The 16,181-nt window shown below is 48.0% G+C and overlaps 2 protein-coding genes across 9 annotated transcripts in view; both read right to left on the reverse strand.

Moving 5' to 3' along the window:
- Positions 1–261: 261 nt before the first annotated feature.
- Il18bp (interleukin 18 binding protein) lies at positions 262–3,379 on the reverse strand. Of its 3 annotated transcripts, none has more exons than XM_075971684.1 (6): positions 2,192–2,323; positions 1,860–1,932; positions 1,434–1,601; positions 888–1,011; positions 662–809; positions 262–536 (listed from the first exon to the last, which is right to left on the reverse strand). In XM_075971684.1, the coding sequence occupies exons 2-6, from the start codon at positions 1,879–1,881 to the stop codon at positions 423–425; spliced, it is 576 nt and encodes a 191-aa protein (XP_075827799.1). In that variant the 5' UTR covers positions 1,882–1,932; positions 2,192–2,323; the 3' UTR covers positions 262–422. The 3 variants fall into 3 exon arrangements, with proteins under 3 accessions (XP_075827799.1, XP_075827798.1, XP_075827797.1); XM_075971683.1 differs by having other exon boundaries at positions 263–536; positions 1,860–1,929; positions 2,192–3,379; XM_075971682.1 differs by lacking the exon at positions 2,192–2,323 and having other exon boundaries at positions 263–536; positions 1,860–2,184.
- A 980-nt stretch (positions 3,380–4,359) lies between these two features.
- Rnf121 (ring finger protein 121) overlaps positions 4,360–16,181 on the reverse strand; it is a 61,711-nt gene continuing 49,889 nt past the window's right edge. For all 6 annotated transcript variants that reach the window (XM_075971672.1, XM_075971673.1, XM_075971674.1 and 3 more), the window contains 4 exons: positions 14,484–14,604; positions 5,892–6,025; positions 5,195–5,296; positions 4,360–4,701 (listed from right to left, as the gene is read on the reverse strand). In XM_075971672.1, the coding sequence (XP_075827787.1) occupies positions 4,581–4,701; positions 5,195–5,296; positions 5,892–6,025; positions 14,484–14,604 (478 nt within the window). In that variant the 3' untranslated portion in view covers positions 4,360–4,580. The remainder of the gene's footprint in view (positions 4,702–5,194; positions 5,297–5,891; positions 6,026–14,483; positions 14,605–16,181) is intronic.

Below are 16,181 nucleotides of genomic sequence, written 5' to 3' on the forward strand. Positions count from 1 at the left end.
CATCCCTTCCTTAGGACATTGGGGCAAATGAGGAAACAAAACCACCTATAAATAATGAAGTCAGTGCAGACTGGCCAGAGCCGAGATAGATCTTGTCAGTGACACCTCGACCAGGATTTACCTGCTGAATTGATGCAGAATGTGAGCCCTGAGAAGCCTCTGGAAAGTCAATGTGGAGTTGTAGGCAGAGCTCCTATTGCTTGGCTAAGGCACCAGCAGGTCTCCAAGGTCACCAGTGGGGTGAAGACGACGTTAGAAAAGTTAGCACGCATGGACAGAGGGACAAGTAGGGGGAAATCTAATTTAATTACTATGATATTCTAGGTAGAAATGGAGCTTGAGTTTGAGGTTCAGCTGCATGGGGGCAAGCAGAGCCTATGGTGGAGCCTTCACCCTCCAGGTGGATGAGAGCCAGGCTCCAGTCAAGGCCATGCTGCGGCTGGCTGCATGCTGACCCCTGGCCCTGCTGACGTGGGTCCTGGGCTGTGGCTGGAGAGGATTTCTTGAGAAGGGGTAGGGACTGTTTTCACCCCATCCTGAGGAAGTAAAGGCACACAAGGTCAGAGCTGAGGAGGAGTTCCTCACTTACTGTCCTGGCAAAGCCTGTCCTTTCTTCCCCAGACAGCAGAGTTTCCCGGACGCCTTTCTTCAGGGTCCTTACCCAGAGCTGGGCCAGAACGATGTGATACTGGGTCACCTGTCCAGGGTCCACAAACAGACAGGAGAAGTTGGTGCTTCGTAGGGTGGGGCTCAGTTCCTCGAGCACCAAGGCTCTCCGTAACCAAGTGCTGGTGTTCCTGTGTTCCCGACTGCAGAGGCACAAGAGAATCATGAGAGGGTTGCAGGGGATGTCTCCCTCCTACTAGCCTGACTGCTGTGACCCTCACCTTGTGTGACCCTCCCTCAGCCGGCCTGGGAGGTGCTCAATGAAGGAACCATTGCCCAGCCAGTAGAGGATGCTCAAGTAGGGGAAGCGGCTGCAGGCAGCACAGGACAAGGTCAGCGTTCCATCTAGGAGCACATATGGCGTTAGTTATTCTATCAGAGGCCCCCTACCCCGCCAGCTCCTATAATACCTGTGCCCCACTTAAGCAGGAAAATATTAAAAGGGAATATTTAATATTACAGGCACCAATTTCCCTAAGCCTATGTAGAAAATGTCCTGAGTTCATCAAAGTCTTCCACTTCTGTGCCTCCTTCCTTGGGTCATGCTAGCAGGCTGATGTTGCTCTCAGATGGCCAGAAGGCAGGCAGGCAGGGGAAGGCCCTGGGAGGGCTACAGTCCTACAGGAACCATCCTCGGAGCTGGGCAGTAGAAAGGTGACCAGAGCCAAGCTGGTGCTTCTCGGTAGGTGGATGGCACATTCCTCAGTCAGCCTAACCCCTGACCTCTGACAACTCTAACCTCTTGGGCTCCCGTAACCGCTCCTTACTCAGTGGCACTTCTTCCTCTGGCCAGATCACGTGCAGTGCTGGGTACCGCTGAGGTGGGCCTGCTGGAGACCAGGAAGAGCACGGGTCCTTTGTCCGAGGTGCACACGTGCCTCTGGCCAGAATGACGACATGGACATAGAGAAGCAGGACCCACCAAGAACTAGGGTCTGAGGAACAGAATGGCAGATGGAAAGCTCAGCATCCTAGCACCTGCTTTGGTCAGACACAAACCTCCACCCAGGTACTCCTGGGCTGTCACAAGGCATCAGAATGGGTGGAAACCCTTTAGCCCGGCAAAGAAGCCTTGAAGTGGAGCCAGACCAAAGCAGCTACATAGAGGCTTAGAGCAATAGCACATCTTGGGGGCCAAGTTAGCCACATTGCTCCATTCTATTAGGATGACCCCACAAAGCCCCATGTCCCACCTGTTGTCCGACAGTGTCTCATGGTCGTGATGACTGTGTCAGAAGCAAGCAAGCCTGGTATCTGTAACTTCTTCTGGAAAGGGAGAGTCGAGTTCAGCCAGCCCCACATCTTCTCAGGTTCCTTCCCTCCCGACAGTCCATTTGAGCCTCTGGTACTTCAGAGGGCAGGCCTAGAGCCACAAGCCGGGCCTTCGCACTTAAGACACTGCTGTTACCTAGTAACAATTTCCTCTCATACCAGCTCCAAACAGCATTTATATAACAGTTCCCCAATCCAATCTTACCCAGAGAGGTTAGGGAGGAGAAAGGCACAAAGCCAGGGACTTACTTACCGTTGAGACGGTTCCCTCCGTTCTGGGAAGGGCAGGATGCAGTCCGCTTCTGAGAAAGCTCCCAACGATTTCACTTTCACTTCCTCTGTCGGAATCCCAATCCCAAACAAACAGGCTGCTCCGCCCCTCGAGCCACAGCTCACACTAGACAGATTTCCCAGGTCCCTCTCCAGATTCTCACCGCACACCAAGCCCCCTGAGAGGTGAGACGATGGTGGTACCCCCTCACCCTTCAACTAACTTCCTGTAGAGTCAAGCCTTTACTTTCTCCATAACAGTGCCCAAGAAGTCGATGTTAATTGGTACTGGGGACCCCAAATTGAATCACTGACCTTTTTACCCTCAATGCTATATTGGCCCAAGGTCACTGAGCCGGCCCCAAGGTCAGCTGTCTCAGGCTCACCCTGACAGGCACAGGAGCCACAGGAACGGGTAGGCTCACTGGCTAAATCTAGATCTTTCCCCCTGGCTCTAACGCCCTGGAGAGCTTCTGGGAGCTCCGAAACTCAGTGTGACTGCCTGGCCCCAAAACTCTCACCACAAGAAACAGCAGCTTTCCTGTCTGGTTGGTGTACAACACGCCAGCCACTAACACAGCTGACCCTAAAGAGCCAGGAAGGCACCGGTAGCTTGGGGGCTGGGACTTGGCAGGTATAAACGTGGAATCTGGTCATCTGAAGCTGTGCTCTTTAGGCTAGAGCTTCTGGCTCATGCACCTGGGGTAAGTATGCGATCAACGGGGAAGCTGCTGACAACAGGTAGGGAGATGGACCCGGTTTGGAACAAAGATTCCTAACTGATTCGGATGCAGGAGGCTGAGAGCCGCGGCTGTGCTACTGCCACTGCTCTGAGCAGCTCCACCCACCTTCTCCCACCTAGGCTGCACTCCCCTGGGGGTGGGGTGGGGGGCGACAGGGATTCTTAGAGACTGGGGGATGGGTGGAGGTGCAGGAAGAGGAACCTGAGACTAGAGGTGGCGCAGAGAAGGTTGTGGGACTCAGGACTGACGCAGCGTGAAAGCAGCCTTGACCTTAGGGGAGAAGGGGACAAAGGAAGAGTGATCGATCTCTGGGCCCTTTGCTCGGCTCCCATTCCCAAGGCTTGAGGATACAGGAACAGGCTAAGGAGTTGGGGGTACTAGTCTCAGTCACCTCAGTCTGAAAGGGGGGCTCAGTGAAGCCTCAGGGCCCCTAATGCCCAAGAACAGGAACTACACACATAGGGGGCAGAGGTGGAAACGCAGTGTTCACAACTGTAGGCCCCAGCTCTCAGGTGCGAGAGGCAAGACACCCCAGAGGTCCCAGGAAAGAGTGGCAAAAAGAAAAGCTTTCCAGCCCAGCTCATGGAGCTTTATTCAAAGGTGAAGACAAGGCCCACGGTGCCCTCCCACTGTCTCCAAACGCCCCCCTTTTCAAACCTGTGCTCACTAGGGTCTTATTCTTCCTATCCACCCACCACTCCTACCATCAGGCCAGGAAGACCCCACAAATGACCACGCCTCCATAGAGCTGTTCCCTAGTCTGGGAATCTCTGCTTAGCTTCAAGGGCACACTGATGACTGGCAGAGACATTGGTACCCATCAGTCTGTCTGCTCTGCGCACACACAGCACACACACACTTTGCAGAGTGGCCTTTGGCACGTTTCCACTTCCAGGCTCAAGAAGCTGCAACACTCACTGCTACCAAAGTAGCTTCCACAGCCTACGGATGGCTTCCATACCCTGCAGGGCAACAGCCCTGCTCAGTGGCAGACAATCCATGCTACTCACTCTTCCAGTTGTCCCAAAACATGGGGTCACAGGGCTTCCCTAGCTGGAAAAGTCATCAGTTTTGCCATGCTCAGTCTTGAGTTTCCAGACAAAAAGGGAACAGTCATGTACAACAGCCACCTCGTATCCCAGGCAGCTGAAGAGGGCACTCGCTGCTCAGAACTGGGTCTGCGGGACCAGTCTGAGCTCTTGTACGCTGAGTGCAAACCAGGTTTGCGCCTTACAGAGGGAAGGGAAGGAAGGGGTAGGCTGAAGCACTCAGCCAGCAGAAAAGCCACTGCTCTCAGCCAGAGGTGAGAAGACTCCTCCCGACCAACAGCTCTGCCCTACCATGTTCAGGCAGGGTAAGGCCTAGGGGTGGGGGACAATTCCTATGCTCCACAATAAAAAAATTTAAATATATTCATCAAAATAATTTTCTTTTAAAAAGCCCCCGCTGCTAACAGCCCCACTGGCTGGTTCTCCAACATTCCCACCCCCAAACCAGACCCAGTTGGGGAGGTCCTGAGTGGCCCAAAGTGCCTTTGAGTCTTTCCCACCCAAGTCTTCACAGGCAGCAAGGGAAGTGCCCTGAGGCCCATGGCAGGTGGGGTGGGTTCTCCAACGATGTGGCTGCTGTTTATTCTAGGCCCAGAATGTAGCTGATGCCTTGAACCAGGCCAATGATGACAGGCTGCCAGGCCACCAAGTAGCGAAGCCAGTCCAACAGTTGTCCGTACATGACGTGAGGCCTCTCCCAGCTGGGAGGATGTTAAGGACCAGAGGCGAGATTATATGCAAGAGCTGTTAGGTTCATTCAGCAGGGTGGTGAGGCCGTCCTTGGATTTGCCTACAGTTTTATGCTGCTCCATAGCCCAGAGAAAATAAAGCTACCCAGCTTCTCTCAGCTCTCCATGTTGGGGTGAAACGCTAAACCCAGAGAATCGGGAGGGAGAGAAGAAGGACTGGAGCTCTGGGTGCACACACCGTGGGGAAGGCGGCACTCCCTCCTAGGGCTGCCAGGGAATCAAGAGTGATGATTCAGGTGAAGAACTTTCTAGAGAGGAAGCAGACACATGACAAGGTGCAGTGGCTGCTTTTGTTAGTAATTTATGATGGGCAGTTGAGCTTCCTGGCTGCCTCAAACTGAGGAGTAAACAAACTCGAGGTGGAGGCAGCGGGTGGCCCCGCGGGATGCAGACACTGAGAGGGCCTTCCTCCCAGCAGCCACTCCCAGAAGGACTCAAAGGATACGGATTGCTGAACATCCTCTTCAGGTCCACCTTCTCCTTGCAGTAGGGACACGTCTGTTTCTTTCCCACGATGCACCAGCCTCGGATACAGAACTCATGGAATCTGAGCACCATTGGTCAAGGGAAGTGGCAGAGAGCCAAACTGACACTTTAGCCCCATCCTGGATCTCACCATGCCAGAGTGGCAGCTCCAGAGAGAGGGTCACATAAAGGCTTCACTCCTTACATACAGCTGTGTAATTTGGGGAGTTCCTTCTCTCTGAATGTTCCCTCACAGGGGAGTGAGAGCAATGATCCTTATTTACATGGTTGTTATGAGCCAGGATGGAGACAATACACAGTTCCCAACATGGCACAGGATGAGCACTTAGTAAACACAAGATCAAGATGAGATCAAATCCTCAGAAAGGGGTTCGACTCTAAACTGAAGCATTTCAGCAGAGGGTCTCCTTCTCTGTGACACACGTCAGCTTGAGTGGCCTTGCTAGCTGCAGCTGCAGGCTCTCTAGGACCTAGCAGTCCGTGACCACCTTTCACTAAGGGCAGTGCCACTCTGGAAGAAAGGGCGACAAAAAGGCTAAAGTTTCTGTCATGGCTCGCCTATACCCCAACTCTGGACCACATAGCAGGGTCATGCCACCCTCTTCCTACCATGGCTGGAGCACAGGTTCAGGAGAGATCAGCACAAGGCAGGATACACGTGATTGCAGGAGAGCCTGTACGTGTTCTCGATGATGCCCTCTTCATTGACATCCACGAAGATCTGCTGCCCACACACGGCACACACGCTGTCGGAGAGGTGTTTGGTGGGCATGCCCGACTCGCTGTAGAACTAGGGGAGAGCAGGAGGGAAGGCCAGGAAGGCTGTGAGAGGGACAAGGACGGGCTCACGCTGTGCCTGCGGTCAGGAAGCAGGGAGGTGAACGCAGGTGCTCAGAGCACGTTCTCCTTCTTAGTCTAGATCCTACCCCAGGGAACGGTGTTGCCCACAGTTAAGAAGGGTCTTCCCACTGCAGTTAAACTGATCTAGAAGCTTCCTCACAGACAGTCCTACAAGTTTATTTGTAGGTAATTCTAGCACTCGTCAAGTTAACAATATTTGCAACAATAGTCTCCCAGCTGGTCTTTATGGATCCGCCTCTGCCTCCTCTCTATCCCAGGCTCCACACAGAAGACAGGCTCATGGTTTAAAATTTTGAGTCTGAGGAAGTTTCTAAGGAAGGAGTTCTTTTTGGGTTTTTTTGTTTTGTTTTGTTTTGAGTTTCCGAGATGTGGTTTCTCTGTGGCTTTAGAGCCTATCTTGGAGCTCACTCTGTAGCCCAGGCTGGCCTCAAACTCACAGAGATTACCTGTCTTTGCCTCCCAAGTGCTGGGATTAAAGGTGTGTACCACCACTGCCTGGCCAAGGAAAGAGTTCTTGTGAGGATGCCTGCTAAGAGACATCTATAACAGCAGTGGTGTCTTAGCAATAAGAGTTCAAATTTTCAGCAGGAGGACACAAACAGGCCAGGTTAGAACACAGGAAAGAGTTTAATCCACATGACAGATGCCCCAGCTGTGAGGAACCTTACAGGCCAGGAATCAGAAGAGGGACCTTTCTTTTTAATAAAAACATTCTGACTGTAGTGGTACACACCTAATCCTAGCACTTGGGAGGCAGAGGCAAGAGGATCCGAGGAAGTTCAAGTTCTACATATGGAGTTCCAGGCCAGGCAAGGTTCCATAGTCAGAACCTGTGAAAAAAACTTCCAAACAAATAAATGAATAATGTTTCAAAAAAGCACAGAAAGTGTCTGCAGAGACAGGAAAAGTAACAGATCAGGCTAGGTATGGTAGCACTTGGGAGGCAGACGTAAGTGGATTTCTGTGAGTTCAATACCACTTGTGCATGCACACGGTACAAAGACATACATGCAGGCAAAACACAACACAAAATTATTTAAACAGAGTTTTAAAAATTGAAAGCCAGGGGCTGGAGAGATGGCTCAGTGGTTAAGAGCATTGCCTGCTCTTCCAAAGGTCCTGAGTTCAATTCCCGGCAACCATATGGTGGCTCACAACCATCTGTAATGAGGTCTGGTGCCTTCTTCTGGCCTGCAAACATACATACAGACAGAATATTGTATACATAATAAATAAATAAACAAAAAAAAAATTGAAAGCCAATGGGTTGGAGAGATGGCTCAGAGGTTAAGAGCACTGACTGCTCTTCCAGAGGTCCTGAGTTCAATTCCCAGCAACCACATGGTGGCTCACAGCCATCTATAATGAGATCTGGTGCCCCCTTCTGGCCATCTGGCTAGCAAGGATACAGACAGAACACTGTATACATAATAAATAAATCTTTAAAAAGAAAAATTGAAAGCCAAAAGAAGGTTAAGGCCTGCAAAGAGTCTGCCCTGGTGAAGACAGCACACACTCTGACTCTGGGCTGTCTAGGAGCTCTGAGGAGCCACGAGTGAGGCTGTACCAGTTTTCTCAGAGCATGAGGCAGGATGCCTGCCCCAAGGCATCACATGAAGAATTTAGGGAAGAAAGTAGCAAAAGACATTTCACAACCCTTCCACCCCAGCATGACTTCTGCCACGGCCAGAAACCACCGTGACTAGCTCTCAAGAGCCACGCCGTCATGGTGGCCCTCTGGAGAAGGTAATTTCCATCCAAGGTCCCCTGACACAATGAGAGCTACTTGAGACATCTTCACAGAAGTGAGAAAACACTATCCTAAGGAGGTCGTGCAGACCAGTGGGGAGAGCCTGAGAAGGCTTCCTACTATGATTATAAAACCTCATAGCTTTATTTCTAGGAACCCTGAAATCAACTAACCACAACGATCTCCTCAGATCAAAGCATTAAGCCACAGAAGATGAATTAATTCTAGTTTCTGACTCTAAACCAAGCATAACTCTCTGGTACAGAAGCTGTGACTTAGAATGTACAAGAGACTGAAAAGCGGACTGAGGCTGAACATGTCATGTGGAAGACGAGAGAAGGTTACTCAGCTTTAAAACGGAAGGGAACTGGAGCTGGAGCGATAGTTCCGCAGTTTATAGCACTGGCTGCTCTTTCAGAGACCGAGGTTTGATTCCCAGCACCCATGTGGTGACTCACAACCTCCTGAAACTATAGTTCTTGGGGATCAAGCTTCTTCGGTCACTAGGCATACATGTGGAATACAAACATATATACAGACAAAACACCCACATGCGTGAAAACAGTAAAAAAAAATAGTAATTTTTTTCTTAAAAAAGGAAGGTAATTTTAGCATGTGAATCAACCTTGGAGATCTTATCCCAATAAGCTGGTCACAAAATGACAAAACCACCCAGGAATCCTCTCATGAGGTGCTGGGTGCTGAGAAGTTGAATTTAGAGACAGAGTAAGAGCCGGGCAGTGGTGGCACATGCCTTTAATCCCAGCACTCGGGAGGCAGAGGCAGGTGGATTTCTGTGAGTTCGAGGCCAGCCTGGTCTACAGAGCAAGTTCCAGGATAGGCTCCAAAGTTACAGAGAAACCCTGTCTCAAAAGACAAAAAATAAACAAACAAACAAAAAAAAACAGACAGAGACAGAATCAAGAATGGTGATTACTCCGGATCTCTGTGAGTTCAAGGTGAGCCTGATCTACAGAGTGAATTCCAGGATATTCAGGCCTGTTAGACAGAGAAACCCTGTCTCGGAAGGGGGAAAAAAAAGGGTGATTACCAGGGAAGGGCTGGGGAGAAATCTTGAATCTTTTACCAAAGCTCTTTCCTCACCAAAAAAAGACTAAGATTTTACTACAAGTAGGTAATTCTGTCTCTCCAGCCGATGGCTCAGCAGCCTGCTCATCCAGAGGTCCTGAGTTCAATTCCCAGCACCCACATGGTGGCTCCCAACCATCTGAAATGAGATCTGGTCAGTCGTCCTTATCAGCTTCAGCATTGCCAGGGCAGACACAAGGGTGTGATGGTAAAGCGGCATCTGCTCATTCTGTAAGCGTTTACAAGATAACTGCTACGGGCACAAATATGCAAATGAGTTTGCCAATGAATGCAAGGCAGAAATTTCTAGCTTACCTCAAAGCACTGATCAGATTCTTGCTACCACGACAGTAGAATCCCTGAAATTCAATTAACTGTCAATCAGGGACCCACCCAATTAACCAAAGACGCTGGGGTCCTCAGCGTTGGGAAGGTGCCTGTGTCTCAGAACCTGCTGGCAGCCAAGCTCCAGCATAATGCCTGTAACCTGGAGAGGTTCAGCCATGCCTGCTGCAGTAAACAGTAAGAGTTAACTCCTGGTGACTAAGTCACTGTCCTAGGGGAGCCCCACTCATCAAGTACAGGTATGCCAGCCTACAGCCAGGGTCAGGTCACTGAGCGACTCCTCTAACGAGACAGACAACCAGTTCCAATGTAATTGCCTACAGAAGAAGTAATCTTTACAAAAGATTCTAGGACCCAGAGGGTGGGGAACATCTCCATCTGGGTCTGGACATTCGCAGGAGAGTGGCTGTCAAGATTCAGACCGCGGGTGGCAGGCAGGTGACGGACACTGTGGTGTGAACTTCCGTCAACCTCACTTGTAGATGGACAGTCTGTTTATCCTGCTACCGTGTCAATCTGCCAGTAAAGACCAAGGTGACAATCTTTCTGCTCCCACGCTAGGAGGAGGAAGAGGATGAAGAATAAAAGACAGGGTCTGAGGTTCTCTCCACCCTAACAAGAAGTGGAAGCTGAAATAATCACTTCTTGGGGACTGTCACGTTATCACCGTTAGTCACTGACAAACTTGATAATTCCTCCTGAGAGCACAGGAGACCCCAGTTATCTGAGGAAGTCCAATGTAATAAACATCTCCTGGGGGAAAGACTAACTCACTGTGTCAGCTCTGAACTCAGTATCTGTTCAGACACAGGAGGAATTCTATGACTAGTTACCGCGAACCCCTCTGAGGAGTTAGGGCTGTGTTTAACGTAGCAGCTGCTCCTAAGCTCCAGACAAAAGCTGGTAGCAGCTGAGGCAAAGGCAGAAGGAAGGGAGCGCAAAGGGGCGAGCAGAATCCTGACAGCGGCTGCTATGAAAAGCCAGCTACAGGACGGAGTAGTCTCAGGATACGTCCACTGTGACTGTAAAATTATGACCTGACGGCTCTCTTCTGGAGAACAAGGAGGCTAAAGATCTGAATGAAGGCTACACATGCAGATAAGAGACAGTGAAATGAGATTATGAAAGAATCCAACAGGCAATTCTAGAATGTTTCCATTGCTGTCAGAAAATCCCTAAGGCTGGGCACTCAAAGGAAAAGAAGGCTTCGTTTATAGTTTGGAGGGCAAAAGCCCAAACAGACAGCACTCGACCTGGCAGGGGTCCCTTCAGTCACCCCATGGCGATGGCACCACACACGGGAACATACAGATGAAAAAGATCACATCCAGTCGGAAGCAGGGGACTGTTCAAGGCTGCACTCACTCTTATAATAATGGGATTTGGTAGTAACTACCTCAGGGGCCATGAGAATGACCTCGGTCTCTCTCAAGGGTACAGCCTACTGGGTACTAGTCCCACTAGACCACACCCTCAAGAGCTCTACAGCAGGGGTGACCCTTGGGACGCTCAGAGCAGCTGTTACCCACAGAAGCATAAAGGGAGGTAACAGATTTTTTTTTCCAATTTGTTCAAGTATAGGAAGAATAACATTAATATCACTTCACTGAGAAAGACCTGACCTAAAACTGTATCAAAAACACTGATGACAACTTATGCTGGAGAAGTTGTGGGGAAAGGGAACACTTCTGCATTGCTGGTGGGAATGCAAGCTGGTACAGCCCCTTTGAATGTCAGTGTGGCGATTTCTCAGAAAATAAGGAAACAACCTTCCTCAAGACCCAGTAATACCACTTTTGGGTATATATCCAAAGGATGCTCAATTGTGCCACAAGGACATGTGATCAACTATGTTCATAGCAGCTTTGTTTGTCATAGCCAGAACCTGGAAACAACCTAAATGCCCCTTGATCAAAGAATGGATAAAAAAAATGTGGTACATTTACACAATGGAGTACTACACAGCAGAAAAAAATAACGACAGCTTGAATTTTGCAGGAAAATGGATAGAACTAGAAAACATTATTTTGAGTGAGGTATGAGTGAGGTAACCCAGACACAGAAAGACAATTATCACATGTACTCATTCCTAGGTGGTTTTTAAACAGAAAGCAAAGAAAGCCAGCCTACAAACCACAATCCCAGAGAACTTAGACAACAATGAGGACACCAAGAGAGACTTACATAAATACAATCTACATGGGAAGTAAAAAGTAGAAAAAGATAAGATCTCCTGAGTAAATTGGAGAATGGGGACCTTGGGGGAGGGTTCAAGGGGACAGGGGAGAGGCAGAGAGCGGAGCAGAGAAAAATGTAGAGCTCAATAAATATCATGGAAAAAAAATAAAAATAAAAAAAATAGTTCATGTCTTCCTTTTCTACTCGCTCTAGCCTCTTCTAAAGTGACTTTGCCTCACCCAGATTCCCAGAGGTGTCTCTTTAAGGGGTCTAGTCTAATCTGGACCCTCTCTAAAGCTGCTTTCTACCCTGCTTTTCTGATGGTAGTCAGAACCATCTTTGATTAATGCAGATTTGATAGTCTTTCTCTATTAGTCTCTCAGTCGTTTTTTTTTCCTGAATCATTTTATTATTTAATGTGTATGAACATTTCATCTGCATTTATTTGTGTGTAACATATGTGTGCCTGAGAGGCCAGAAGAGACATAGGATTCCCTGGAACTGGAGTTACAGACAGTTGTGAGCTGCCATGTAGGTGCTGGGAATCAAACCTGGGTCCTCTGGAAGAGCAAGCAGTGTTTTTTTTTTAATTTATTTATTTTTTGTTTTATTTCGTTTTGTTTTTGAAATGAGTTTCTCTGTAGTTTTCTTTGGAGCTTGTCCCAGAACTCACTTGGTAGAACAGGCTCGTCTCAAACTCACAAAGATCCACCTGTCTCTGCCTCTCAAATGCTGGAATTAAAGGTGTGTACCACCACCGCCTGGCAAAACCAATTGTTTTAACTGCTAAACTAACTCTAGACCTTCAGTGCTTTTAGTAACAAAATTGAAATCTTGGGCTGTATACATAGCTCAGAAGGCAAAGTTCACTGACACGCAAACCTGATGCCCTGAGTTCAATCCCTGGAGCGCACATAAAGTACAGGGAGAGAAATGAGTCTACAAAGTTGTTCTCTGACTTGTATATAAGCATCCTAGCTGTGCACTGCCCCATCGTCATACGCAAATACAACAATAAATAAGATTAAAATGTTTGGCCTGTAAGGTTTTACTCTCACCTACAGACTCTCTCTAGATACTAGCCTTAGTTCCTCAGAAACATCCCCCCTTTCATGACAGAGACAGTTCAGTCAGTAGAGTGCTTGCTGCAGGAGCACACAGATCTGTTTGATCTTGAGAACCCCCATTTTACAAAGTTTCATGCAGCAGTATGTGTCTGCAAACTCATGCAGGAGGTGGGGGTGGGGCACAGAGAAAGACGAATGCTTGCATCTCACTAGCCAGCAAGCCTAGGTGAATTGATGAGCTCATGGTTTGGTGACAGATCTTGCTGTAAAAATTAAGGTGGAGGGCTGGAGAGATGGCTCACATCGTAAAGCACTTGCTATGCAAGGCCAAGGATCTGAATTCGAGCCCTGGAACCAACTCCACAGTCGTGTTCTCCAATCTGCATGAGTGTCACGGCATGCATACAGTCAATAATAACTAAGAATAAATAACGCACTTGGGAGACAGAAACAGGCAGCTCTCTGTGAGTTCAAGGTCAGTGTAGTGTACAGTACTGAGTTCTGGGAGAGCCAGAGGTACATAACAGAGAAACCTTGTCTCAAAAAGCAACAACAAGGAACAATAACAGAAAGAGCAAATAAAATAGAAATGATGGGGAAAGACACCTCAATTTGACCTCTGGCCTCTGCACCTGTGCACACACATACACTACACACTAGGACAGATGTGCACACTCATCATCTTCACACTGGGGAGGTAGAGACAAATTCGGGCTGGCCAGCCAGTCTAGCAAAATCTGCAAGCTCAGGCCATCTAGAGACCCTGTCTCAAAACACAGGGTGGGTGTCTGCTGAGGAGCGGCATTCAAGGCTGGCCTCTGGCTCCCGGAAATGCACGTACACACGTGTAAAAAAGAAGGAAGGAAAAACCCGACCCACACTCAGTCCTGCTGACAGGACTCTTGTGGATGCCATTCCTCTTTGTCACTCACACCTACTCATGCAAAAGTCATTCTTTGAGGAAGCCATCTTTGAGGTCATGAGGTCAAATGTGTCCGTAGCCATCTTTGAGGTTAAGTGTGTCAGTGTTATGTGTGTCCACGGCATCACGAGCCTTTCCTTCACAATACACACACAGCTTCACACTCATGTGTTGCTTTAGTATTTACCTCTCTCAATAGTGAGAGAAGGCGTTTGGGGCAAGGGCCATTTTTTAACTTTTATTTTCAGATTTTGTGGGTATGACCCACTAGGTTTAATTAGTGTTGCTTGCACAAATATGCTTCATGGCTATTCACTGACACTCGGACTATCGATGGCTACACACACGACTAAATAAAACAACTACCTCTTTACTAGCAAAATATACTGCTGATAGTTCCTCAGAGAGGGACACGTTTGTAAGTCCAACACATAGCACAGGGCCCAGGCACAAGTGAAGTATTAAAAAATGTTTCTTAAATGAATGTTAACTTCCTGCTAGGTAAAGTATTTCTTTCCTATGTTGATCCTAAAGTTAAAATTCTTAGGTACTATTTAAATTTCAAGGACGAAATCTCTAATGCATACCACCCACATCCTAAAAGTTTTTGTTTTATTTTTGTTTGCTTTTTTGAGACAGGGTTTCTCTGTGTGTAGCCCTAGCTGTCCTGGAACGCACCCTAGAGAGACCAGGCTGGCCTTGAACTCACAGAGATCTGCCTGCCTCTGCCTCCTGAGTGATGGGATTAAATGCGTTAGCCGCCACCACCAGGCCCTAAAGATTTTTTATATGACTTATCTCATTTTAGTGTCTTTGCCTTACTTCAAGTAAGTGATGCTAGGTGAGCAATGCGGAGCAGTAGGAGGCACTCGTAAGAGCACAGATATCAGTGTCTAGCGGTAGAAACCTGGAATCCTAGGGCTCAAGACTCAGAGGCCTCAGAGGCCTCCGGAGAATGCTGGGTCCACAGTGCCAGTCTGGGTTACACATACAGCAAGACTTTGTTTCCACACACACAAAGCGCGGCTGAACTTACCCCTATGGTAGAAGCCATATAGTCTGCACACATTTCTGCAAAGTCCCGCTCAAGAACTCCATAGTAGAGGCCATAGAAGAGAAGAGAAATGCCAAAGTCCATCGCATCTTCTGGTTTAATCCTGCAAGGGAAGCAGCAAGGCAGTAAGGCCTGCCCTCAGACACACTGCCTGGGAATGTCAGAACTGACAGCAATTGCATAATATGTGAAGTTCCCATATGTGAAATAGGCTCTTGGGCCTCCAAGGAAGCAGGACACAGCAGGATAGGAGCTTTCTCTCTTCACTTATAAGTACTGCACATAGCCAGGCGGTGGTGGCGCACGCCTTTAATCCCAGCACCCTGGAGGCAGAGGCAGGCGGATCTCTGTGAGTTTGAGACCAGCCTGGTCTACAAGAGCTAGTTCCGGGACCGGTACCAAAGCTACAGAGAAACCCTGTCTCGAAAAACCAAAAAAAAAAAAAAAAAAAGTACTGCAGATAATAGCTAGGTTTTCCTCGACTTTTCTATACAACCTAAACTATTTACATCACTTTTACAGAAAGGGTTTATCAAACATAGGTTTGGAGGGGTGGTAAAATTAGTAAATATATATTTGTCACTAGAGAATAGTTGTACATGAACATATTCTGTGTAATGTCAAAGTTAAATTTTGGTTCAAGCCTATTTACTAAGAAAATATGGATCTTTCCTATTAGTTTAAAAACTCTAAGCACCAATAATTTGTAGTCTAGAGTCTATGAATGTTGTAGAAAACTACCTTGGCTAACATACTTTTACAAAGAACTCTATGTATTCACTCATGGTTGTAAGTTATAATTCCCAAAGAAAGTGGGTAAGCTTAGTGGTCAGTGCTCATCTTACACCACTCAACCTAATCAGTGGCATAAAAATCGTCAAGTTTTGGCTAATCCTGCGCAACACCAAGGTTCAGTTCCTTACACCCATATGGCCTCACAACTGTTTGTGATGTTAGTTCCAAGGGATTCACACCCTTTTCTGGCCTCTGTAGGTTCCTGCATGTACAAATACATGCAAAACACTCATAAATACAAAGTTAAAATAGTCAGGATCTCATATAAATTAAGTAAGTAAAGAAACGAAGAAGAAACATCTTTAACCTAACGTTCGCTAGGCTTGGTGATGTCACCTTCAATCCCAGCACAGCTCTGGTTAAGACACGTGTTAAGAGTCTAAATGAACTGGAGTCTGTTTATTATCTCAGCCTATTTTCTTTTTTGTTTGTTTGTTTGTTTTTTCGAGACAGGGTTTCTCTGTGGTTTTGGAGCCTGTCCTGGAACTAGCTCTTGTAGACCAGGCTGGTCTCGAACTCATAGAGATCCGCCTGCCTCTGCCTCCCGAGTGCTGGGATTAAAGGCGTGCGCCACCACTGTCCAGCTCTCTCAGCCTATTTTCCTCCTGCAAGGAAGAGATTTAGGAGCACCCATTCACTCTATAACATAGTACTTAGCTTTATTTGTCTTACAGTAAACTTTTAAACATTCTCCAGCCTAAAGTGTACTGAGAAGTTAGTAGCTGTGGTGGTTTGAATGAGAATGCCTCCACAGGCTCCTATGCTTGATGCTTGGCTCCAGTTGGTGAAACTGGAAAGGATTAGGAGGTGTAGCTTTGTTGAGGTGTCCAAAGCCCTTGCCAGGCCTAGGATCTCTCTGCCTGCTGCCTGCAGGTCAGGAAGTAA

The sequence above is a fragment of the Microtus pennsylvanicus genome, chromosome 5, assembly GCF_037038515.1.
Source record: "Microtus pennsylvanicus isolate mMicPen1 chromosome 5, mMicPen1.hap1, whole genome shotgun sequence".
NCBI lineage: Eukaryota > Metazoa > Chordata > Mammalia > Rodentia > Cricetidae > Microtus > Microtus pennsylvanicus.